The sequence below is a fragment of the Gymnoscopelus microlampas genome (assembly GCF_963454915.1).
Source record: "Gymnoscopelus microlampas genome assembly, chromosome: 2".
NCBI classification, from domain to species: domain Eukaryota; kingdom Metazoa; phylum Chordata; class Actinopteri; order Myctophiformes; family Myctophidae; genus Gymnoscopelus; species Gymnoscopelus microlampas.
In genome coordinates this window covers 4,048,261-4,073,254 of record NC_139939.1, presented here as the reverse complement: position 1 = coordinate 4,073,254, position 24,994 = coordinate 4,048,261, and the positions used below count along the sequence as shown (strand labels likewise).

General features: G+C 42.6%; 1 protein-coding gene and 1 pseudogene across 2 annotated transcripts in view; both read right to left on the bottom strand.

Annotated features, from left to right (window-relative positions):
• Positions 1 to 10,085: 10,085 nt before the first annotated feature.
• The window catches only part of LOC311036533, a 102,968-nt pseudogene continuing 88,059 nt past the window's right edge, over positions 10,086 to 24,994 (bottom strand). Inside the window, exons 12-13 of the transcript in view lie at positions 10,807 to 11,052; positions 10,086 to 10,364 (exon numbers count right to left, since the gene is read on the bottom strand). The product of the transcript in view is annotated as an uncharacterized misc_RNA (transcript). The remainder of the gene's footprint in view (positions 10,365 to 10,806; positions 11,053 to 24,994) is intronic.
• LOC311063845 (E3 ubiquitin-protein ligase pellino homolog 1-like) overlaps positions 11,707 to 24,994 on the bottom strand; it is a gene marked incomplete at both ends in the record, with an annotated part of 28,316 nt that continues 15,028 nt past the window's right edge. Inside the window, 2 exons of the mRNA XM_084083455.1 lie at positions 11,707 to 11,742; positions 11,907 to 12,092. Coding sequence (XP_083939581.1) covers positions 11,707 to 11,742; positions 11,907 to 12,092 — 222 coding nt within the window. The remainder of the gene's footprint in view (positions 11,743 to 11,906; positions 12,093 to 24,994) is intronic.

Sequence of the window (24,994 nt, the reverse complement as noted above, 5' to 3'; positions counted from 1 at the left end):
ATAGCAAGAACAATTTACAAGTAAAAGTACTGTAGTCAAGATTTTACTTGAAAGTATTGGCATAAAAATATACTTTTTTTCAAAAGTTTTAACAATTGGTCAAACTCTTTCAAGAGTGTTTAGAGCTTGAAGATCTGTAATCTGTAAGTTTTCAAATAATTGTGGAGGAGTAAAAAGTGCAATATTGCCAAACCAGCATGACACAAAAGAGACCTGTCTATTGTGTGAGCTACTATGGCCTATAGACACATCGACAAGATTTAAATACAATAAATACAAGTTCACTGAGCAGCCTTTATCAGTAAGATAACAACTGAAGGAATATAGCTGCAAGCAGCGATAATACGGGGCCAGGAGAGAGAAAGAAAATTCCTTTAACAGGTCAGTTCATGAAAGTCCTTGCGGTCTTGTTTCCAATGAGGGCCTGTGAGCAATTAGGGGTTAAGAGTCTTGCTCAGGGACAAATTTCATTGACACATTTGCTGACCTGGCCTGGAATCGTACCTGGGGCAACCAGAGCCTCTGGCTCCCTAGGCGGGCTCACTAACCACTCAGCTATGGCCGACCCTCTGAGAGAGTGAGAGAGAGAGAGAGAGAGAGAGAGAGAGAGAGAGAGAGAGAGAGAGAGAGAGAGAGAGAGAGAGAGAGAGAGAGAGAGAGAGAGAGAGAGAGAGAGAGAGAGAGAGAGAGAGAGAGAGAGAGAGAGAGAGAGAGAGAGATATAGAAACGGAATAGATTGAAGAGAGAGAGACATGAAAACGGAATAGATTGAAGATAGAAACGGAATAGATTGAAGAGAGAGAGCCATGGAAACGGAATAGATTGAGTCATGTTTTTTGCAATTCAACTTAAATGAGTCTGCATCAAGTGAGGCTTGAACCGGCAACCTTGCGGTCGTGAGGCACTCTTAGGTAGCTGCAACACCACCTAGAGTGCTATAGCTCTGTCCAGGCTGATATTGTCTGTTGAGGATCACAAACTCTTGCCTTCTGTCATGACCCAAGCCCCTGTTTCACTAACACTAAGATCACTCGTTCACAAACCATTTACCAATGAAGAAATTGTAAATCTCCTCAGAACCAAAACTAGTGAAAGTAGCCGATCTACAAGCTCACAAACCATTAAAAGTCGTCAGATTGTACATCGGCTATTTTCACAATGAAGTATGTTATACATTGAAAAAAAAAAATACTCTCATTGCTATCTGAAAAGTTGTGAGATTGTAGATCAGCTATTTTCACAATGTAATATGTAAAAAACACTCAATTAAGTATTTCATGTTATCTTTAACAATTGCAAATGTATTCATTGATAGTCATGTTGTGTGAAATGCAACTTAGATGAAGTCTGCACCAAGTGAGGCTTGAACCTGTGACCTTGAGGTTGTGAGACATACACTTAAGCGGGACGCTATTGGACCAACAGACAAACCTCTGAAAAAAGAGATCACGCTGATCATACAGTTTCACGCAAATAGCTGAAAAATCCTGGGTTTAAGTGTTTTTCAAACTGCTCAAGATTGCGGACAATCTAAGGGCGGTGCTTACTGGTCAACGTGATAGATGTGTTCCTCATTAGTCAAGGCACATGTGTAAGCAGGTCTAATGGCTGTCGGCCAAACGAGGCATGACTTTTGCCTGTTTAAAGTTTCAATTTTCAAAAAATTGCTATAGCGCCCCCGTTTGACCAATTGGAGTAAGATTGGTTTCAGTGATATTTGGAATGGCCCTTTACATTTCTGCAAAGTTTCAAAGAATGGTAAGTCTGCATGTATGTGTTAGGGGCAGATGAATAATTGTCATAAAACTGCAATATTCATTGGCTCATTAAAGCTTCATTTTTTCACTTATGGAAGATATTTTGCAAACGTTTTTTGGTATAGGTCCAAAGTTCATGTGTAAAAAGTTTCGTGCAGATTACTCAAAAATCCCAGGAGGAGATAGGTTTTAACTGTTTTTCATATAATTCGAAATGGTGGGAGATCTAAGGGTCAGAGGTCAAACGTCAGAGCGTGAAAGTTGTTCATCATGAGGAGACGCATGTGTGTATTGAAGTTTTATGGCTGTAGGTAAAACAGGGCATGGGTTGTACCTGTTCAAAGTTGGCATTTTCAACTGAGTGCTATAGCGCCACCTTTTGACGAAAGATTGTGAGATTTATTTTTTGATCGTTTTTCATGACCATCTATCATATGGCCGAGTTTCATAAAAAGCGTATGCACGGTTCAGCCAGAACTGGCAAAAACGGCAGAAGAAGAAGAAGAAGAAATGGAAATATAGCTGCAAGCAGCGATAATACGGGGCCAGGAGAGAGAAAGAGAAATGATAATTCCTTAAACAGGTCAGTTCATGAAAGTCCTTGCGGTCTTGTTTCCAATGAGGGCCTGTGAGCAATTAGGGGTTAAGAGTCTTGCTCAGGGACAAATTTCATTTCATCGACACATTTGCTGACCTGGCCTGGAATCGTACCTGGGTCAACCAGAGCCTCTGGGCCATGGAAACGGAACAGATTGAGTCATGTTTTTTGCAATTCAACTCAACACATTGGCTGCCAAGAACGCAGATCTGCGTTCATTTGCGCAAAAGCCCGCACGCTGCCATTGATGCAGATCTGCGTTCTTAAAAAAAAAATAAATAAAAAAAAATAAAAGTTAAAAAAAAAAAAAAAAAAAAAAAAAAAAAGACCAATGAGATATGATTTACCGAAGATTTAGACTCCCATCCACTTCCTTGTACCTTAAAACTTCAAAATTCTGTATCTCGGCTCCTAAGTGCTTTTTTTTTCTCATTGAAAAAGTCTGGCAGCCTACTGTAGGAAAAAATTTAAAAAGCTGGCAGCCAATGTGTTAAATGAGTCTGCATCAAGTGAGGCTTGAACCGGCAACCTTGCGATCGTGAGGCACTCTTAGGTAGCTGCAACCCTACCTATAGTGCTATAGCTTTGTCCAGTCTAATGTTGTCTGTTGAGGATCACAAACTCTTGCCTTCTGTCATGACCCAAGCCCCTGTTTCACTAACACAAAGATCACTCGTTCACAAACCATTTACCAATGAAGACATTGTACATCTCCTCAGAACCAAAACTAGTGAAAGTAGCCGATCTACAAGCTCACAAACCATTAAAAGTTGTCAGATTGTACATTGGCTATTTTCACAATGAAGTATGTTATACATTGAAAAAACATACTCTCATTGCTATCTGAAAAGTTGTGAGATTGTAGATCAGCTATTTTCACAATGTATGTAAAAAACACTCAATTAAGTATTTCATGTTATCTTTAACAATTGCAAATGTATTCATTGATAGTCATGTTGTGTGAAATGCAACTTAGATGAAGTCTGCACCAAGTGAGGCTTGAACCTGTGACCTTGAGGTTGTGAGACATACACTTAAGCGGGAAGCTATTAAACCAACAGACAAACCTCTGAAAAAAGAGATCAAACAGATGATACAGTTTCACGCAAATAGCTGAAAAATCCTGGGTTTAAGTGTTTTTCAAACTGCTCAAGATTGCGGACAATATAAGGGCGGTGCTTACTGGTTAACGTGATAGATGTGTTCCTCATTAGTCAAGGCACATGTGTAAGCAGGTCTAATGGCTGTCAGCCAAACGAGGCATGACTTTTGCCTGTTTAAAGTTTCAATTTTCAAAAAATTGCTATAGCGCCCCCGTTTGACCAATTGGAGTAAGATTGGTTTCAGTGATATTTGGAATGCCCCTTTACATTTCTGCAAAGTTTCAAAGAATGGTAAGTCTGCATGTATGTGTTAGGGGCAGATGAATAATTGTCATAAAACTGCAATATTCATTGGCTCATTAAAGCTTCATTTTTTCACTTATGGAAGATATTTTGCAAACGTTTTTTGGTATAGGTCCAAAGTTCATGTGTAAAAAGTTTCGTGCAGATTACTCAAAAATCCCAGGAGGAGATAGGTTTTAACTGTTTTTCATATAATTCGAAATGGTGGGAGATCTAAGGGTCAGAGGTCAAAAGTCAGAGTGTGAAAGTTGTTCATCATGAGGAGACGCATGTGTGTATTGAAGTTTTATGGCTGTAGGTAAAACAGGGCATGAGTTGTACCTGTTCAAAGTTGGCATTTTCAACTGAGTGCTATAGCGCCACCTTTTGACGAAAGATTGTGAGATTTATTTTTTGATCGTTTTTCATGACCATCTATCATATGGCCGAGTTTCATAAAAAGCGTATGCACGGTTCAGCCAGATCTGGCAAAAACGGCAGAAGAAGAAGAAGAAGAAGAAGAAATGGAATAATGCGAATAACAATACGGGTCCATGCTGGAAGCCTGGCCCCGTAATAATGCGAATAACAATACGGGTCCATGCTGGAAGCCTGGCCCCGTAAAAAGTTGACAGTGCGGTTTAGGTAGCATACTACAATGTTGCCATTCATTCACTATATTGTAACACAAGGTGTGTATATAAATATGTATATATATATATATATATATATATATATAAATCACTTAAATGACAAAAGGAAAAACTCAAGACAGTGTGCCTGACTTACTTGACTTATCTTGAGTAGGATATCCAACAACGGCTGAGTAGAAGAAACTAACAGCTTCTCAAAAGTACGTTTTGTAGTAATTATAACAGCTCCTCCGTTCGGTCAAGTCCCCAAGCCTCAATGTCTGAACTGAGGTTCATGATGTGCTGTTTATATGTGCTACTCTCTCTTTATCTCTGATTCAATCATTTACAGTTCTTTGACATACAGCCTGATCAAAAACCTTTTCAGCTGATTCAGTCATTTACAGTTCTCTGACAATCAGCTTGATCAAAGGGGTCTCTCTGTCTCTCAATTCAAATCAATTCAATTCAATTCAATTCAAAGGAGCTTTAGTGGCATGAGAACACATGTTTATATTTCCAAAGCAAACGTGGAACAAAACTATAAAAAATCTAAATAAAACTTAGGTAGGCCTACAATTAAATGGGAATAGAGAAATGTGTTAACAGAGCTCTGTTACATAGCAACGTATTGAATCTTACAAAGCCATATAAATTGTATTTGCTGTAAAAAAGAAGTTAAGATCCATGTAGGAAAAGTTAGCTTAGGAAAAACATTTGAAACAAATGGCATACATTTATCAATGGGTTGGGTTAGGGTTCACTTTGTATAAACCTTTGGGACGAATAGCAGCAAAGTTTTCACAATGTATATAACGGTAGTTACTCTGTTTGTATTACATGTTTCTATATATCGGGATCAATCAGTGCAGACAGTGCAGAAATACACATGTACAGTATTCCATTACACATCCTTCTCCTGTCACAACAGCTCACACATCTTGATGCTGTGTTTGCACATTGTTGCACATTGATTTATTTTCGTCATTAATCATGCTTTATTGGGTGATTGTAATCTGTGGAAAGAATGTGTCTCTGATGTCTTGGTACAGTGGCTTATGTGCACTCTTCTCTTGGGAGCCTAATCTGACTGATATTGTCCTAATGAATGAGGAGACCTTCAGGCCTCTGTGTGTGTGTGTGTGTGTGTGTGTGTGTGTGTGTGTGTGTGTGTGTGTGTGTGTGTGTGTGTGTGTGTGTGTGTGTGTGTGTGTGTGTGTGTGTGTGTGTGTGTGTGTGTGTGTGTGTGTGTGTGTGTGTGTGTGCGCGCGCGTGCGTGCGTGCGTGCGTGTGTGTTGCTAAAATGAAGCTGAAAGTGACTTGGAAGGAATGAATGGCAGGCCTAATATTATTAATGCATTTTGGCTACAGTACGTGCAATAATGCAGACATTATATTGCCTTTTGTTAGGCTATTCGGTATTTGTTTTAATTTTTTGAATTAATATTCATTTAGTTTACAATAAATCAACTGTATGTCATGCTAATGTTTTGGGACATATTGTCTTTTATTACTCCAAAATAGTAAATAAATAATCCTACAGAATAAATAAATATAAGTTCTAAATAACTGATCTCAATATGGACCTATAGTGATTACAAGTTTTGCCATAATCATGTAGCTCTACAACAGAGGCACAGCCATGACAGCAACGGAACAAAAACATGTTTAAAAAATGTATATAATCAACGACAAAAAAATGTTTTCTGCAGTTTCCGGTTGAGTGCTTGTAGATCGGCTATTTTCAAATAGCGGATGTATATAGGTTTGAAGTGCTTGTGTGGCTCTATAGTCGCTTCTTTTGGGCTTGTTTTCATAGACCTGTTGCTTATTCCTCTCTCAAAATCTGGCAGCAGTGATCACATGGCTTTGAAGATGAGCAGATCTGCAAGCTCTCAACATGTCATAATTCAAAGCGTTGTGGTTTTGTAGATCGGCTACTTTGATTAAAATGAAACATATAATGGGAAATGAAAACACTAATAGTCTTATTTTTGGGCGGTGCACCCGCCCCTATATGTGAGGTTTGGACATCGGCATTCGCTGCACTGTGATTGGCCACCATTGTACCCCCCTAACCCTGCACATTCAATGCAAATCACTGGCCACCATTGCACCCCCCTAACCCTGCACCGTGATTGGCCACCATTGTACCCCCCCAACCCCTATTCAGGACTGTGATTGGCTAGTGAACACATGACACATGTGCATAGCCCTATAAATAGGACTATGCACTTTAAAAAAAAAGTGAATCACCCATTGTGGACCAACCATTGTTTATTGTTAATAAATGGCACCACACACTTCAGAAATATTACTTTTATTTAAGTGAACTTCCATCACTGTGATGACCACTGTGACCACACCGCCCACTTCACACTGGCTGTGATTTTTTTTGTTTCACGTTCAAATCCCGTGCCATCGAACTAAGCTTCGAAACTCCAAACTACTTCAGCTCTAAATATGTTTTTAAATGGCCATCGGCCTTCCCTATTCCATAAATAAAAAAAGAAACACTTAACGGCCACATTATAGTTTCTCTATTTTTAGCGGTGCCAACCGCTCTAAGCTTGACTTTGTCCGTATGTCCGTCCGTCCGTATCAGCACGGGATGATGAGCACAGGATTTTACACAGCTATAACTCCAGTTTGCAGCATGCCACCAAATCCAAATATGGTATGTGGACTTAGACCACCAATAGGGACGAGCATGAATTGCTGAAGTTAGCAAAGAGGGGTCCAGGGACCCCCAGCGTATGTTATGTTTGTCCGTCCGTGGAAGCACGGGATGAGCACGGGATTTCAAACAGCTATAACTCAAGTTTGCAGCATGCCACCAAGTCCAAATATGGCATATGGACTTAGATCACCAATAGAGACGAGCATGAATTGCTGAAGTTATCAAAGAGGAATCCAGGGACCCCCAGCGTATGTTATGTCCGTCCGTCCGTGGAAGCATGGGATGCGCACAGGATTTCAAACAGCTATAACTCCAGTTTGCAGCATGCCACCAAGTCCAAATATGGTATGTGGACTTAGACCACCAATAGGGACGAGCATGAATTGCTGAAGATAGCAAAGAGCGGTCCAGGGACCCCCAGCGTATGTTATGTTTGTCCGTCCGTGGAAGCACGGGATGAGCACGGGATTTCAAACAGCTATAACTCAAGTTTGCAGCATGCCACCAAGTCCAAATATGGCATATGGACTTAGACCACCAATAGGGACGAGCATGAATTGCTGAAGTTATCAAAGAGGAGTCCAGGGACCCCCAGCGTATGTTATGTCCGTCCGTCCGTCCGTGGAAGCGCGGGATGAGCACGGGATTTCAAACAGCTATAACTCCAGTTTGCAGCATGCCACCAAGTCCAAATATGGTATGTGGACTTAGACCACCAATAGGGACGAGCATGAATTGCTGAAGTTATCAAAGAGGGGTCCAGGGACCCCCAAGCACGGGATGAGCACGGGATTTTAAACAGCTATAACTCCAGTTTGCAGCATGCCACCAAGTCCAAATTTGGTATGTGGACTTAGACCACCAATAGGGACGAGCATGAATTGCTGAAGCCCCGCCCCGTCTGTCTTCCCATTGGCTGGCCTTTAAACAGGCATAACTCAAGTTCACAGCATGCTAGGGAGTACAAATTTTGTACATGGACTAAAACCACCAATAGGGCCCCAAAGGCACCGCTTCCTTCACACAGGGTGTGATTTTTTGCTTTATGTTAGGCAACCAATCAAACATATCCAGCTCATCCATATGAGCAAATCTTTACACGGACAAGTAACTTTATTGCCCGAACAAGTGAATGGGAAATTGACATCAAAAAGTTAATGTTGAGAAGGTGTCACAAAACCTCACAGACAAAACTGCTTTTCATCCCAAACAATTCTGTGGCCAATTGAACAAACTGAAATCAGAATTTGACCGTAGATTTGAAACATTTATTCGTATTTTGTTCCTAATATTTATAATTCTAATATGTTTTTCTTAATATTTAGGCATTGATTATGAAGCTATCAGTGTTTATTCTTATTTAAACTACTAGTCTTTGTGTGGATGTATGCACATGCATTATATCTTAATATGTAAGTACGGTAATTAAATATTGAATCAAGCGCACAACAGTTAGAGTAGACGTGAAAATGACCCCAGAAGTGTTTTAAAGTGAAACACCCCTTTATGGAGTGCCATATTTTGGGGGGACTTCCGTCTCCTATAACTCGGCCCAGGAACCAGGGGTGTTTTTTCCTGTGGGCAAGGTTAGGCGACCACCTGGGACCTCAACAGTCAGGGAGCCTCATGAGATTTACCCAAATTATTTGTTACCCAAATTAGTTTTTCAGGCCCCTGGCGAGAATGTCACGTCACAGTGCACTGCTGGTGTGTGTAGTTGTAGAGTGTAGTGGGGAGTGGAGGGGGCCAGGGGGGCTCATTAGCTGTCCTTTTGTTATTTATGCTCTTTCAATGTCTGACTCATCACAGGTAAATGGGCCATTCACCTGACGATCAGTGTTGGAAAGTAACTAAAGTAATATGTAACTTAAAGTAATATTATTACTTTTTTCCAGTAACTAGTAAAGTAACTAATTCCTTTCACGTTTTGAGTAATAATATCACTTTTACTTTTTTCCAAAAGTAAGTTATTACTTTTTTTCACAAGCCTTGGTGGTACTCTGGGCTTGAGTGTGTTTATTTGATCCTGTGTTGTTTTTGGTCCATTGATATAATGGTAGACTGGTTGGGATGGAGTTGCTTTGCAGGCTGCTGATCCGGTCTAAGTCTACACTCTAGAGCGGATACGGAAACGTTGCGCACTTGTCTGTGTGTGAATTATCAGCTGCGGAAGGGCGGGCCTTAAACTTTTTCAAATATTAATTTGGGTTAGGGTTAGGGTTTCATCTTTCAATATAGCTCGTTTTCAATTATAAAAATGGTAGGTAAAAAGTCATTTATTTTTCATAAACCCAAACTTTATTTTACTCGTAACAGCAAATGCAAATTGAGGACAAGTTTATCTCACTCTCAAACATGTAAACGTTGAATATTGACAATTTGGGGGGGAATTGAGCCACACTTCTCTGCCGGGTCATATTTGACCCTTAACACCACAAGTGGTGTCACTTTTTTTATAGACACCATCAGAATTAACTAACATGGTGGTAATGAATTTTGTTGCGTTGTAATAGCTGTTTCTGGGGATATCATGAAGCCTTGTTCCAATAAAGACATTTTAAACTTGAAAACGGATTAAAAAAATGACCCTAACACAATTGAAGGGTTAAGGGCAACAGAAGAGGTCATTCATATCTTCGATAAGCTTTTTATTTTATTTAAAAAAGAAAAAAATACAAACATTATCACACAAACATAAATCCTATATGTTTACAGTCACAACAATATTGTTTCATTCAAACACGTAACATAACTGTTGAAGAAAGTCAACGGATTTGTTTAAAGAAATAAAAAACACATTGCTCTAATTCTTTGAAAGTATTCAAGTTATGAAAATCAAAAAGCTTAAAAAAAGAAAAGAAAAAATAAGCTTCAAAGTGAGATCCTGGGACCCCCAGTGGTCCTTGAGTGGCTCCCAGGGGGTCCCCAGCTAAGTTCTTGACAGTTAAGAACCAAATGGGCCCTTACATGTCAGTAACTCTGGGGTCCATGGCCCAATGTATACCTAACTGTGGGGCCTTGTGTTCTATTGGCCTATTCCGGAAAAATGAGTCTGATGTAGCCGGTGTCTCCTGTCAGCTGCTGGACACAGAAGGGACAGTCAGCATGAAAGCTGTCTGTCTCATGAGGCAGTTTCAACTGACTCCAGAAGGTGGCGGTCTTCTCTGAACACGCATGGCCACAGGGGACGAACGCGTGGGTGAGGGGTGCGGCGTCCAGGTAAAATCTCTTCTCGCAGCCCAGCTGCAGAGGCACGTAGGGGCCCTGTACCCGGCACATGGGACACTCGCGCTCCTGGCCCTCCGCTTCCACCTAGAGGGTTGTAACCAACATGACATTATAGCTGATGATTAGTAGTCGTTCAAATAATTGCGAGAACATTTAAACACAAATAAAATAACTTTTTTGGCTTTGTAAACAAGGCATATATGACAAATAACTTACAAAGCTTATAACTAAAATATAGAAAGTAATGCCTGACAATGACCTGTACCAATAGTCAAGATGAATAATGTACTATGTACTGTATTTCATATTTGCATACAAGAAATACATCTGGGAAAATATCTTAACTACAAGCTCATAACATGTCGCTATATGACACCTTGTGAGCCTTTAGATAGCATATCTACAAAATGTTTCAATAGATGAATTCATATGGATCAATGGAAAGTATTTACAATTACAATTACGCTAAACAATTGTGATTTTCTCAAATAATTTGTAATTATGTAATAATTGCCACAGGCCTAACTTTCACCTCAGCCTCTCTGTCGTGGACATGACCGCACTGGAGGTAGGCCCAGGGCTGCTTCGTGTCCAGTGTTTCTTGTATGCCGCTGAAGCCCACCGAGCACCCGGACGAAGGCTCCTGGCACAGGACCTCCAGGTGTTTGATGGTGGGCATGCGCGCCAGGCCCTCGGCCGTGCGCCACATGAGGGTCACACCACACAGGTAGATCAGCGAGCCGTCCACCAGTTCCTGAGACTCATTGTGCACCTGGACGGAAACATGAATAGATGGGATTTGTTGACAAGAATTCATATACATGATGAACATAGATGTGTACACAACTGACAAAAGGATAAAACAAAACAAAAGAAGCTGAGAGCGTATTTCCATTTTGTGGTCCTTTGAGTTCTTGTGCAAATGTGTTTGGGGGAGGGGATAGCAGAGACATACAATAAAACTAAAATGGCAAAACACAACATAGGTACATGGGTTACAACGCAACTAATTGATGGTTAGGCCTAGCTGATATCAACCACATGAACCCTAGCACCCCCATTCTGGGCATGTCATAATAGGCGAACATTCGGGGAATAAAGGCCAAAGGATTTGGTGTAGAGGGAAAATGGAAGCGACCAAGTATATACCCCTGGGGGATCCCGATAAATTAAGTATAGGGTTTAAATTAAACCAACATGCAAATATCTAATATACATACAGAAGACGTAATAAGGGTCTCTTGGACCTCCTGATTGCCACCTGGCAAACGGCCTAAAAAATTATGCTATTTATGTACACTACTGTGTGTACACTGATTGTTGTGAACATGTATATCTTATATTGAAATTGCCTAGAGGTTGGCTGGACTGTGGACCGCAGTCACAGACGTAACATCCAGACCTGCCAGGCGCACCGTTACACCGATCAGTACCAAACTTGGCTGAAACGCTGTTCAGGGGCCTGCCATGAAAATAGTCACACCAAAAAAACAAAGTTGCACACATATGGGGCACTACAGCAGTGTTTAACACTTCAAATGGCCATAACTCAATGACCATTGCACTGGTCAGCGCAATATAGGGCTGGATTTGAACATTTAGTACTGTATATACTGTAGTCCTCACCTTCTTCCCCTTCCGTTGCTGAGTCTCCCGGATGGTGTAGGTGTCGCCGCACACCGATATCTCCCTCCACAGGCCGGGCTTGGGGTCCTGAGTGAAGCCATGGAGCGGGTGCATCACCAGCACGCCATTGGTGGTCAGTCCGTCCATCTGTCCATCTTTAACTGTCTCCCATTTAACTGCCTTGTCCTGCAGGGGTAGGAAGGCAGTTTAATTGTTATACAAAGTATAGATTGTTTTATTAAAGAGCTGGTGCCATGTTTTTGCACTTTTTTTGTTTTCATGTGTCTATGAGGTTGATAGAACTTCATTAAGGTGGTGGTTTTAAGGTGTTTTATGTCTTCTCTGACTATTTGGAGTTTCTTCCTGGAGGCTGAAACCTTGAGGGTCAATCGTGCCAATAGAGAAACAGCGCTTTAGTGACATAGTAAAAACATACCCTCCCCCTCATTATCATAACACAACAGGTGTGGGCATGAGGAGGAGGAGGGACTAGGACAGGTGGGTGGTGCTAAGGTGGTGGAGGAGGTGCTAAGGTGAGAACCAGGTATACTTAATGAACTGGAGGCGTGTCCACATAAAAAAAAATATTTAAACATTTTTTGTACACTTTTTTTGAAAAAAATCTTCCTCCTAGTAAAACCATAATACCTGATGATTATGTTTTTGGGGGGGGGGGGGGGGGAATCACTGAAAATCATCCCATCTTTAGGTAAAAGTAGCAATACCACAAAATAATAAATAATAAATATAATATAAACTATAAATAATAGTCCTGTATTCAAAATGTTACTTGAGTTACAGTAGTATTGGCATCAAAATACGTACTTCTAAGTAAAAGTACCAAACTTTAAAAAACTAAGTAGCAGATCTGCATTGTGACGCGTTGTGATTGGCTATTTTCGAGGTATTCATTTTGAATGCATTCCTTCATAATGGATTAATCAATTAATCAAACAAGTAATGAATCCCTGTTTTCTTTTCTTTATTTTTACATCTTCATTTACCCAGGGTAGGTATGCTGAGCATGAGTGCTCTTTTTCAGCAACGCCCTGCACACAGTGTCACACGGACACAATTGTGTAAGACATTTCATTTTATAACCTACACCCAGGACGATGTTCTTGGAGGAGTTAAAGGCGGCGGCGTAGATGCGTGCGGCATAGGGCGGGCTCCTCTGGCAGATGATGCGGCAGGCGAAGAGCGAGATGGTGTTCTCAGCCGACATGGGCACTGTGTCCGTCACCACAAAGTCAATGGGACTCTGTGTGGAACGCCCAATCTGTTATAGACAAACACACATGGGGTTTCACATTACTCACAGCTTGTTTACATACACTGTATTAACCACTTTCACCCTAGTGTTCCTATTGTAAGCATGTCATTACAGTTACTCATTATGGGTGGTGACAGCTGAATGGCTAGAGAGGCCGCCTGGGAAACAGAAGGTCCCAGGTTTGATTCCTAGCAAGACACTTAACCCACTTTATCCCCCAATCAGGAGAGAGAACCCCACAAAGACCATTTGTCAGCTTAGATTTTGTCTGCTTATTATTTGATGTAAATGTTTTGTTTCTGTTTACTAAAGAACTGGAAAGTCAGGGAGACCCCTCTTATTGAACAAACCCTCTATAACTATCAGAATAACTAACGTAGTGTAGTCAAATGTATTGGTATATTTATTGGTTATATTATCAATACAATGTTAGTGTTTTGGCAATTATTTGGTGGCCGATTGGCAAAACATAATGTCATTGTATGCATTATGGATCCTACAAACCTGAAACATGTCCGTAGATCTGTCAGGAGCGTATTCCATCACGACCGTGGTGACTGGGTTGAACTTGATGGATATGCTGTGCTGGTCCATGTTGATAGCCTATGGAACACAGAGAAGTTCACTGTTAGAAACCTCCAGTTCTGGATAAAGCATTCTACCTCAGTACTTGAGTCAAAGCATAGATACTCCAGGTCAAATATTACTTGCTCTGTCAAATGTGTACATTGAAGTACTGGATTACATGCTTTTAAAAGTACTATGTTTTTTGTTGATGCTTTAAAAATGCATAACCATTTCAGTATTCAAAAGCATAAAATACATTTAAGTAAATAAAAGTGAAAATAGTAGAAAGCTTGAAAGGTGTCACACCACGACACGTAGTGTGCTTATAGATCTGCTATTTTCAATATATTTAATATAGGTCTGCAGTGGTTAATGAGTCAAAAGATACTGGGTATTTAGCAGTGGATTGCAGACAGTTACGGAAAGTAACCGCATACTCAAGTTCTGGTAAAATTTGTAAACTTTTACTTAAATGGAGTTTTTGCATTTTTGATACTATTATAATACTTAAATTCGAAATCTGAAATAATCTTCTTTTTTTTTTAAATGGCGATCTACAAGCTAGATCTACAAGCTTCAACAAGCTTGTGAACCTTTTGAATATATGAAGTTTAAAACAGGGCTTAATGATCAATAATTATTGTCCAATAACATTATGAGATGTCCATTCTGCATTTTGATACTACTGTATAAGTATTATTTTGATGCTTAAGTAAGATTGTGACTGCAGGACCTTTACTTGTAACAAAGTATTTTGTACACTGTGGTATTGTTACTTTTACTTAAGTCCCACATCTGATTGTACCTGTGGACAGCCCATGTGTACAGTGCTTGGTTTCACACCGTTGGCCTTGGGTCTCTGGTACAAAGCGAAGGGGATTTTCGTCCTGGCTTCGTCCCCTTTGGACAGGAGGCCATTGTACCTGTGAAGAGAAGATGAAACAGTGGTGGGAACACTGTGGTTAATAAAGCAAGTTTGCCACAAGCTTCATTTCTGTTCAGATCTTTAGAACCATAAGTAACGAGTGGACAGTGCAGTAATATTTATTCTTCTATTATTTTTATAGAAATGCTTTACTCACAAGTGTATCCTTTGTGTAACATTCTGTCTTTTACTTTTATTACATTACACTCTCAACATGGAGAAATAAAGGTCATAAATGATGATCCTTTGTGTTTGGCCTATGCGGCTACGTCTGCCAACAGTTCCACAAATTCCCCTTTGTTTATTTTCACTGACAACACTTCTTCTTTGATATGATTCTGCACACTTTTAACTACTAGTTAACCGGGGTCCCCCAGGGCTCTATATTAGGTCCAGTAGTATTTCCCTCCACACCAAATCTCTCCATCAAAATAATGCCTGATCTACAAGCTTTAGGCAGAATCGCGAAGTGACAACAAAGATGCCATTTCTTGTATGTAAATTCAAGGAGATCTTTTTTTTGCACACCAGAGCTGGCAAGTAAACACAAGCATAGTTCACTGTTGTTTTACCCACCATGGTGGCTGGTAAACCAAACAAGTTCATTCAGATCCCTGCCTCTTGCCCTTGAACTAAGTGTCTCTACACCATGGGTTCCCAAACTTTTCAGCCCACGACCCCAAAATAATGTGACCATTGACTCGTGACCCCACCTAACCCTGGAGGTTAGTTTAAGCACATAAACTTGCACGTTCGGTGCGCATTTGTAATGTATTAAATCTCATCCATTCTGTTGATTTTTTTAAAAATGTTTTAGACCCAAATAATTTCGCGACCCCACCGTCAGTGTCCCAACCCCTGCTCTACACTACAGAATTACTTTATTGTCTCCGCCAGGCGAGAGAGTATGTTTTACCCTCCGTCCGTCCGTGTGTCCGTCCGTGTGTCCCTCCTGTCTGTGTGTTAGCAGCTAATCTCCGGCACCGTTGGCCCGTTCGCTCCGAAACTGTGCACACACACTCCCTGGATGCCAATTCAGAACCTCTGCCCCAATGTTTTCACATGGGCCTGTTATAGCGCCACCAGGAGGCAGATTTGTGCATTTTTACATTACTCCTACAGATTTTATCCAAACGTCATGCAAAATCGGTACACAGCATCTCTATAGTCATGTGATCAACACGGATCTGTCCGATTTCCCATATTCCATCCTCATTGCCTATAGGCTTCACTTCCAAAGTTTGCAGGATTGGTCCGTTTTGAACAAAAAGCCTCAAACTATGCATGCAGCTTGCGATTTCCGTGAAATTTCACACGCACATTCCCACTAGGCCGAGGAAGAAATGCCACCCTTTTCACATTGGCCTATTATAGCGCCACCAGGAGGCCAGAATAACGTACCTGACCTGGCGGAGACCTGTGCTCCGAGGAGCACTTTTTCTAGTTTTGTATTATGTTTTTGTTTATGTGTTTTTTTCTTTCCAATATGGCTGTGTTGCATAGAGCCTATTCAATAAATATTAATAAATGAATGTTTCATCATACCCCAGCACAATGAGCTCCCCATATTTGACTGGGCCTTTGATGGAGGCCGGTGAGGAGGACATCTTTTTCTTTTTCAGTATCTGGATTACTGGTGCTTCCTTTAGAGGGAGGGCAGGGTTGGTGCAGGGCTCTCCGATAGCGAAACACTCGTCTGTCACCTGCTTCAAAGTCTAGTGGTTGTTGCTGTCCTTTACGTCTCACTTAACCTGCAGACATCACAAGAAAAACACATGTGAGGTTTCATTCTGAAATGAGACATTCTCCCTTTAACCACCTAAGTCCTGTATATACTTTAGTGTACAGTGAATAGCGGAAATAGCCAATCAACGTTTCACATTCCGACGCTTGTGAGCTTGTTAATCTAAATATCTTTGAACATTTTGGACATTTTTTAAATGTTATGAAAATGTTTGAAAATGTCCCTCTCTACAATGACATACACAAAATAGGGACACCACATTTAAAGTGGTTAATACGAGTACATACAAAAAATTGGGTCGAAGTAAAACCCAACTGTAGATAATATTGCAGTTGTTGTTATTGATGGTTGTTACTTAATTAATAGCAACATTTTAAATTACATACCACAATTATTCAGCATTAAGCATTAATATCTTGCTGGAATTCACCCCCACAAACATAGAACAATTGGAATGAAGTATATAAACCAAAAATTGGAGGCAGACTAAACAGGCTAATCAATGTTGCATATGTGGACAGATACTTATCAGTTGGTTTCAGTGGAAGTACTCAGTTTTTTTTAACTTTATAGTGAAATTAGCAAAAACAAGTTACAAGTAAAAGTACTGTATCTTAAAGAAAACAATCACTTAAATGACAAAAGGAAAAGACAATTCACCTTACTTACTTGACTTATCTTGAGTAGGATATCCAACAACGGCTTAGAAGAAACTAATAGCTTCTCAATAGGAAGTTTTGTAGTACTTAACAGCTCCTCTGTTCGGTCAAGTCCTCAAGCCTCAAGGTTCATGATGTGCTATTTATGTGCTGCTCTCTCTTTCTCTCTCTCTGATTCAATCATTTACAGTTCTTTGATATACAGCCTGATCAAAATCCTTTTCAGCTGATTCAGTCATTTATATAGTTCTCTGACAATCAGCTTGATCAAAGGGGTCCCTTTCTCTCTCAATTCAAATCAATTCAATTCAAACGGGCTTTACTGGCATGAGAACACATGTTTATATTGCCAAAGCAAAAGTGAAACAAAACTATAAAAAATAAAAATAAAACAGAGGTACAATTAAATGGGAATAGAGAAATGTGTTAACAGAGCTGTGTTACATTGCAACTTACAGAATCTTACAAAGCCATACAAATTGTATTTGCTGTAAAAAAGAAGTTAAGATCCATGTAGGAAAAGTTAGCTTAGGAAAAACATTTGAAACAAATGACATACATTTATCAATGGGTTAGGGTTAGGGTTCACTTTGTATAAACCTTTGGGACGAATAGCAGCAAAGTTTTCACAATGTATATAACGGTAGTTGCTCTGTTTGTATTACATGTTTCTATATATCGAGATCAATCAGTGCAGACAGTAGAGAAATACACATGTACAGTATTCCATTACACATCCTTCTCCTGTCACAACAGCTCACACATCTTGATGCTGTGTTTGCACATTGTTGCACATTGTTTTTTTTTTGTGAGTAATCATGTTTTCAAACTGTCCTTGGGTGATTGAAATCTGTGGAAAGAATGTGTCGCTGATGTCTTGGTACAGTAGCTCAATGTCTACCTCATTTTATGTGCACTCTTCTCTTGGGAGCCCGATCTGACTGATATTGTCCTTCTAATCAATGAGGAGACCTTCAGGCCTCTCTGTGTGTGCGGGTGTGTGTGTGTCTGAGTGTGTGTGTGTGTGTTTGTGTGTGCGTGCGTGCGTGCGTGCGTGCGTGCGTGCGTGCGTGCGTGCGTGCGTGCGTGCGTGCGTGCGTGCGTGTTGCTAAAATGAAGCTGAAGGAATGGCAGGCCTAATATTATTAATGCATTTTGGCTACAGTACGTGCAATAATGCAACTGCAGACATTATATTGCCTTGTGTTAGGCTATTCAATATTTGTTTAATTAAAAAAATATATATTAATTTAATTTACAATAATTCAACTGCATGGCATGCTAATGTTTTGGGACATATTGTCTTTTATTACTACAGAATAGTAAATAAATAATTCTACATAATAAATAAATATATGTTCTAAATAACTGATCTCAATATGGACCCATAGTGATTATAAGTTTTGCCATAATCATGTAGCTCTACAACAGAGGCACAGCCATGACAGCAACGGAACAAAACATGTTTAAAAAATGTATATCTTTTTCTTTTTTCTTTTCTTTTTCCTTTATTTATTCAGGGAAACCCATTGAGAGCAAGCTCTCTTTTTCAAGGACGCCCTGATAACAAACATTTGAATCACATTACAATGTCACAACTAATTTAACAATAAAGCAAAAAAGAAAAGCAGCTAAGCATAAAACAACATTAAAATAATCGCAAAAGGCGGTGAATCAGACAATACAGTGATGACATGGATAACAACACAGAGATTTAAAAATCAAACTAGAAAAAGTGCTCCTCGGAGCACAAGTCTCCGCCAGGTCAAGTAGGTTACTGTGGCCTCCTGGTGGCGCTATAATAGGCCAATGTGAAAAGGGTGGCATTTCTTTTTAGGCCTTTTACGGCAATTGGACACTGCATTCATGATTTGAGGAATTTTGTTCGAAAAATGTGTTTTGTTAAATTAGACCTGCTGGTGGCGCTATAACAGGCCAATTTGCAAAGGGTGGCATTTGTTCCTCGGCCTAGTGGGAATATGCGTGTGAAATTGCACGGCAATCGCACACTGCGTTCATTTTGAGGCATTTTGTTCAAAACGGACCAATCCTGCAAACTTTGTAAGTCAACGTTAGCCAATTAAGATGGAATATGAAATATCGGACACATCTGTCTTGATGACATGACTATAGAGATACTGTGTACCGATTTGCGTGATTTTTGGACAGAATCTGAAGGAGTAAGAGCAAAAAAAATGTTTTTCAAAAGTCGGCCTCCTGGTGGCGCTCTAAAAGGCAGATGTAAAAAATGCAGGGCAAAGGTTGTTCCTTGGCCTTTAGGGAGTGTGCGTGCCATGTTTCACACAGATCGGTGCAGTTATAAGTAAAAACGGGAATCGGCCTGTTATAGCGCCACCATGAGGCTGATTTGAAAGTTTTGAAGTGGCATTTGTTCCTTGGCATAGTGGGGATGTGCGTGCACAATTTCACGGAAATCGCACGCTGCGTTCATGATTTGAGGCATTTTGTTCAAAACGGACCAATCCTGTAAACTTTGGAAGTCAACCGTCGGCAATGAGGATGGAATATGGGAAATGGGACAGATCCGTGTTGATCACATGACTATAGAGATACTGTGTACCGATTTGCGTGACGTTTGGATAAAATCTGTAGGAGTAATGTAAAACAATTTGTTTTGCACACATTGGCCTCCTGGTGGAGCTCTAATAGGCCCATGTGAATAATTTGGGGCAGAGGTTCTGAATTGGTATCCAGGGAGTGTGTGTGCACAGTTTCACAGCGACTGGGCTAACGGTGCCGGAGATTAGTCGCTCGCAGACAGATGGACACACGGACACACGGACGGACGGACAGGGGGTAAAACATACTCTCTCGCCATACCTTGGGCCTGGCGGAGACAATAAACAGTGTTACATGAAAAAGGTGCAGTCACTATTTAGTGTGTCCTCAAGAAGCACCCTGAATGTCTCTATTAAGACCAATCGCACCAGTTTCAGAGAGTCCTGAAGTTGGTTCCTATTGTGTGGAGCATAATACATGAATGCATGTTTTCCTTGTTCACTGCTCTTACGTGGACTGGTATATCTAATGTGTGTTTGTGAACGTGTTGAGTGACCAGTAACCTTTAGTTCCAAAAGCGAGGATAGGTATAAAGGAAGTTTACCACACAAGGCCTTATAAATGAATAAAATACAATGTTGCTCTCTACGAACTGCGAGAGATGGCCAACCCACTTTATCATATAAAATACAGTGATGGTTGAGATAATCATTGTCAGTAATAAAACGCAAAGCACTGTGGTAGACTACATCCAGAGGCTTCAGTGTGGAGAGTGAAGCATGCATATATACAGTGCCCCATAATCAAATACAGACATTATTACAGATTGAACAATAGTCTTGCTGCTGGTAAAAGAAAAACAGGACCTGTTTCTGTAAAGGAAGCCAATTATACCTCTTAATGATTTGATTAGGTTCTCCACATGAACCTTAAAAGAAGGTTTGGCATCTAGCCAAATGCCCAGATATTTATAAGATGTGACCAGCTCAATTTGTTTACCTTTCACTCATTCCCTGCCAGACTTATTTCTGGCTGTGTTTGCCCACTGCCAGCGATTTAGTGTTTTTTATTAGGGTTGTGCCGATACCATTTTTTCCAGACCGAGTACGAGTACAAGTACTCAATTTTCAGTACTCGCCGATACCGAGTACCGATACGAGTACTTTATGTTTTTTTTATTATTTTATCCCCTTTTTCTCCAATTTCATTTCATTGTTATGACTTGTACTTATTATTTTAATAATAATTATTGTTAAAATTGCGTTAATAACTTTCTGTTTACTTGGTTAATAGTAGCTCTGGTCCACCTCACGTCTAAAATACACTTTTTGGCCAGAAAAGAAAATATTTCACCGGAAGGAAAAATCTTGTCAATAGAACAATTAAAATACCATATCTGTAGAGCAGTGGTTCTCAAACTGTTACATGTCAAGGACCCCCAAATTGACACTTATTAGCCCGCGGACCCCCATTTGAAAATATATGCCAGGGAACCCCATAAGAGAAGAATATTACGGCTCTAGCAGTTAATTCCCAACCATTTTAATTTCAAGGACCCCCAGTTTGACATGCATTAGGGCTACGGACCCCCATTTAATGTCATTTTTATCTAATGGGACCCCAATTTATATTGTAAAATCCATGCTAATTTAACTCTGAGAGTGTACAACGGGTCCAAATTGGTTCCATTTGTACACTCTCAGAGTTACAGACCCATAAGGGTCCATTTGGTTCATAACTATCCATCATTTAGCTGGGGACCCCCTGGTACTCCCTCAAGCACCCCTGGGGGTCCCCGTGTGCAGTACGTTAGTCCGACAGCGCATTCCTCCGACAGCGCAGCGCTCCGACGTTTCAATACTAAACCCGAACCAAACCCGCACCCTAACCCTAACCGGTCTGTCGGATTATCGCATGCCTCCCGGGGTCCCCGGACGGGTGCAGTACGTTAGTCCGACAGCGCATTCCTCCGACAGCGCAGCACTCCGACGTTTCCAATACTAAACCCGAACCAAACCCGCACCCTATCCCTAACCGCACGCGGATGCCACATAGTCGGAGAAAAGGTCTGTCGGATTAACGCATGCCTCCCCCCCGGACACCACTTTGAGAACTAGAGGTTACGAATGTAACCCCGGTTTTAGTAGGTTTGGAGTTTACTACTCACTATGGGATATCAGCGCCCCCAGGCGATGTACAGAGCAACACACACGCTCCCGATGCCAATTCACTGATTGGCTTAGGGTATGTCACGAGTCCGGAAGACCCGGGAGTACAAAAGCTCCACGTGACATAGGCTCTTCCTCTTAACATTCACCTCTCTGCATGCCAAATGCGCACAGAAAGGGGTGTCTGGTGAGTAGTAAACTCCAAACCTACTAAAACCGGGGTTACATTCGTAACCTCTAGTTTTACCACGGTTTTCCGTTTACTACTCACTATGGGATTCATAAACCCCCCTTGAGGTAATGAGCCACACAACCCTGACAGGCCCGCACGCCCCTCAGCCCCTAGGTCCCGCCCACACGGACGTGACCTACGGCCCCACGGGCGCCCCCAACCCACCGGGCTGGGGCGCGGGATAGATAATAAAGACTAGGCCCTGACAGGCTCCAGAGTCCGCCTATTTACTAACAGGCAGACACAGGCCTGCCTCATAACTCAATATGAGGAACAGGGCCCCATCTCCTGGGAGCCAGCCCAGCTGGTCTCATGGAAACCCCAGAGGAAGTCGAGAGATAGGGAGAAAAGCCCCAAGCCTACTCCCTTCCCTTCACTGGCCTGGAGGAATCTGCTACGCCTAGGACCGCGCGCGCCAAGGACGCCGCCGCCACGTCCAGGCTGTAAAAGGCCGCAAAAGTCGAAGGAGACGACCAATTTGCCGCTGCACAGATCTCCTGGATCGAAGCTCCCTTGTAGAGAGCCCAGGACGTAGCCATGCCTCTAGTAGAGTGGGCCCTCAGACCCCCCGGGACTGGGGCCCCACTGCTGACATAAGCTAGCTTAATGGCATCTCGGATCCATCTAGAAAGCGTCGTCTTAGTGACCGCCTTCCTCTGAACCCCCACGCCAAAAGAGACAAAGAGTTGCGTCGATGAACGATTGGCCGCTGTCCTCTGACAATAGAGCTTCAGGGCTCTCACTGGACAGAGACAATGCAACCGCTTATCCTCCGCCGAAACGAAGGGAGGCGGATGAAAAGCCACCAACTCAACCGGGTCTGGGGCCACCACCCCGGTCTTTGTAACGAACGTCAGGTTGGGTTTAAGCAAAACCCTTCTGTCGTTGTTCAGGAACTTCATGCACTCCGGACTCACCGAGAGTGCGTGCATGTCGCTGACCCGTTTAGCCGTAGACAGGGCCACCAAGAGGACCGTTTTGAGACTGACGATCCTCAAATCAGCAGACTCAAAAGGCTCGAACGGGGGACGGCACAGTGCATCCAGCACCACCGTCAGATCCCAGACTGGGAACAGTGGCCTGTTAACCGGTCTAGCTCTCCTGGCGCCGCAACCGGCGCACTAAGGGATGCTGGCCCACCGTCTTGCCATCGAACGCCTCGTGGCAAGCCGAAATGGCCGCTAAATACACCTTTACTGCTGAGAAGGATAAATCCCGGGCTAACCTTTTTTGTAGAAAGTGAGAATGCTACACACCGAGGCCTGGAAAGCCATCACCACCGGTGACTGCTCCAGACACCAAGATGCGAACATATTCCATCTAACATCATAAGCATTCCTCGTGGACACGGCCCTCGCGCCCTGAATGGTAGCCACCACGTCAGCGGGGGGGCCACACGAGCTCAAAATTGCCCTCTTCACGGGCCAACCCACAGGTCTAGGTCCTGAGGGCGTCCGTGGGACACCTCGTCCCCTCCCTGCCGCAGCAGGTCCACGAGGACAGGGAGGGCCAGAGGCACGTCTTAAAGGAGCGGAGTTATCTCCGATCTCCACGTGCCCCACGCTGGGACCACCAGCAACACCGACAAACCCAGGAGTCTGATCCTCTCCAACGTAGGAAGGATCAACTCCATTGGCGGGAAGGCATAAAGCAGTTCGCTCGGCCAACTGTGTGCCAAGGCGTCCATGCCCATGGAGCGGTCCCCCGCCTTCCCTGAGAAAAAACGAGAACACTTCGCGTTCTCTTCGGAAGCAAACAAATCGATCTGGGGGCGGCCGAACCTACACCAGATTTGGTCCGCCACTTTCGGATCGAAAACCACTCTCCGTAACGGAGACCGCCTCTGGACAGCAGGTCCGCTCCGCGGTTCTGGAGGCCCGGCACATGAGACGCCTGTATGGATGCGAGTCGTGAGTCGCACCATAGCGTCATCTGCGTGCTAGACCGTCCAACACGAAATCACAGCTCCTATACTGACCCCCTGGGACAGAAAGGTTGCTCGTGACCATGGTCTGAGTGCCTCCATGCACCATGGAGACACCGTCACTGAGCGACGACCTGAGGTGGGCGGGATCCGAAGAGCCCTCAGCCACCTCTGAGCAGGTCCCATGTAGAGCCTGCCTTAGCGGATTAAGTGAGTGGCCGAAGCCAGAAGACCCACCGCTGAAATGCATTGTTTGTAAGTAACTTGACGCCCCTGGCGGAAAGACCTCACAAAGCCAAAACGCTGTCTATCCTCTCCTTGGATAGGCGTGCCCTGAGCGTGTTCGAGTCGAGCGAGATCCCCAAGAAGGTGGCCCGCTGGGACGGAACCAGAACGCTCATCTGGGCGTTGATTGTGAAACCCAGTGACGTCAGGTGGGAGATGGCCCCGGTCGTGTGCCGCGCCACCTCCCCCTCCGAGCCCGCGGCTATTAACCAGACGTCGATGTAGGTCGACAGACGGATTCCCTGTCTCCGTAGTGGAGCAATGGCCGCATTGGTACACTTTACGAACACCCGCGGGCTCAACGACATACCAAAAGGGAGAACCATGTACTCGTACACTTCCCCTTTGTAGCCGAAGTGCAGGAAATTTCTGTGTGGAGGCCAGATTGGAACGTGGAGGCAAGCAACCTAGAGGTCGATGCCCGTCCACCAGTGCCCCTGACGTACCGTTCGCAACGGCTTCACGGTCGTCAACATTGAAAAGGAACCCATTAGGCACTTGTTGAGGCCCTTCAGATTCAGAGAGGGCCGTACGCCCCCCCCCCCTTTTCTTCTCATCAGAAAAAAGTTTTGAACAGAAACCCCAGTTGGTTCTGATTCGTAGATATTTCTCTGATGACGCCCTTGCTCAGGAGAGAGGCCTCCTCTCTCAGAGTCAAGGCTGCTGCTATCTTCCGCATGAGAGAAACACTCGTCAGACATAGGAAGTAACACAAGGCATATGGAAAACACACCAGTGCAACCACAATGTGTTGTTGTTGTTGTTCAGGGGAGCTGATCAGTACAACCACA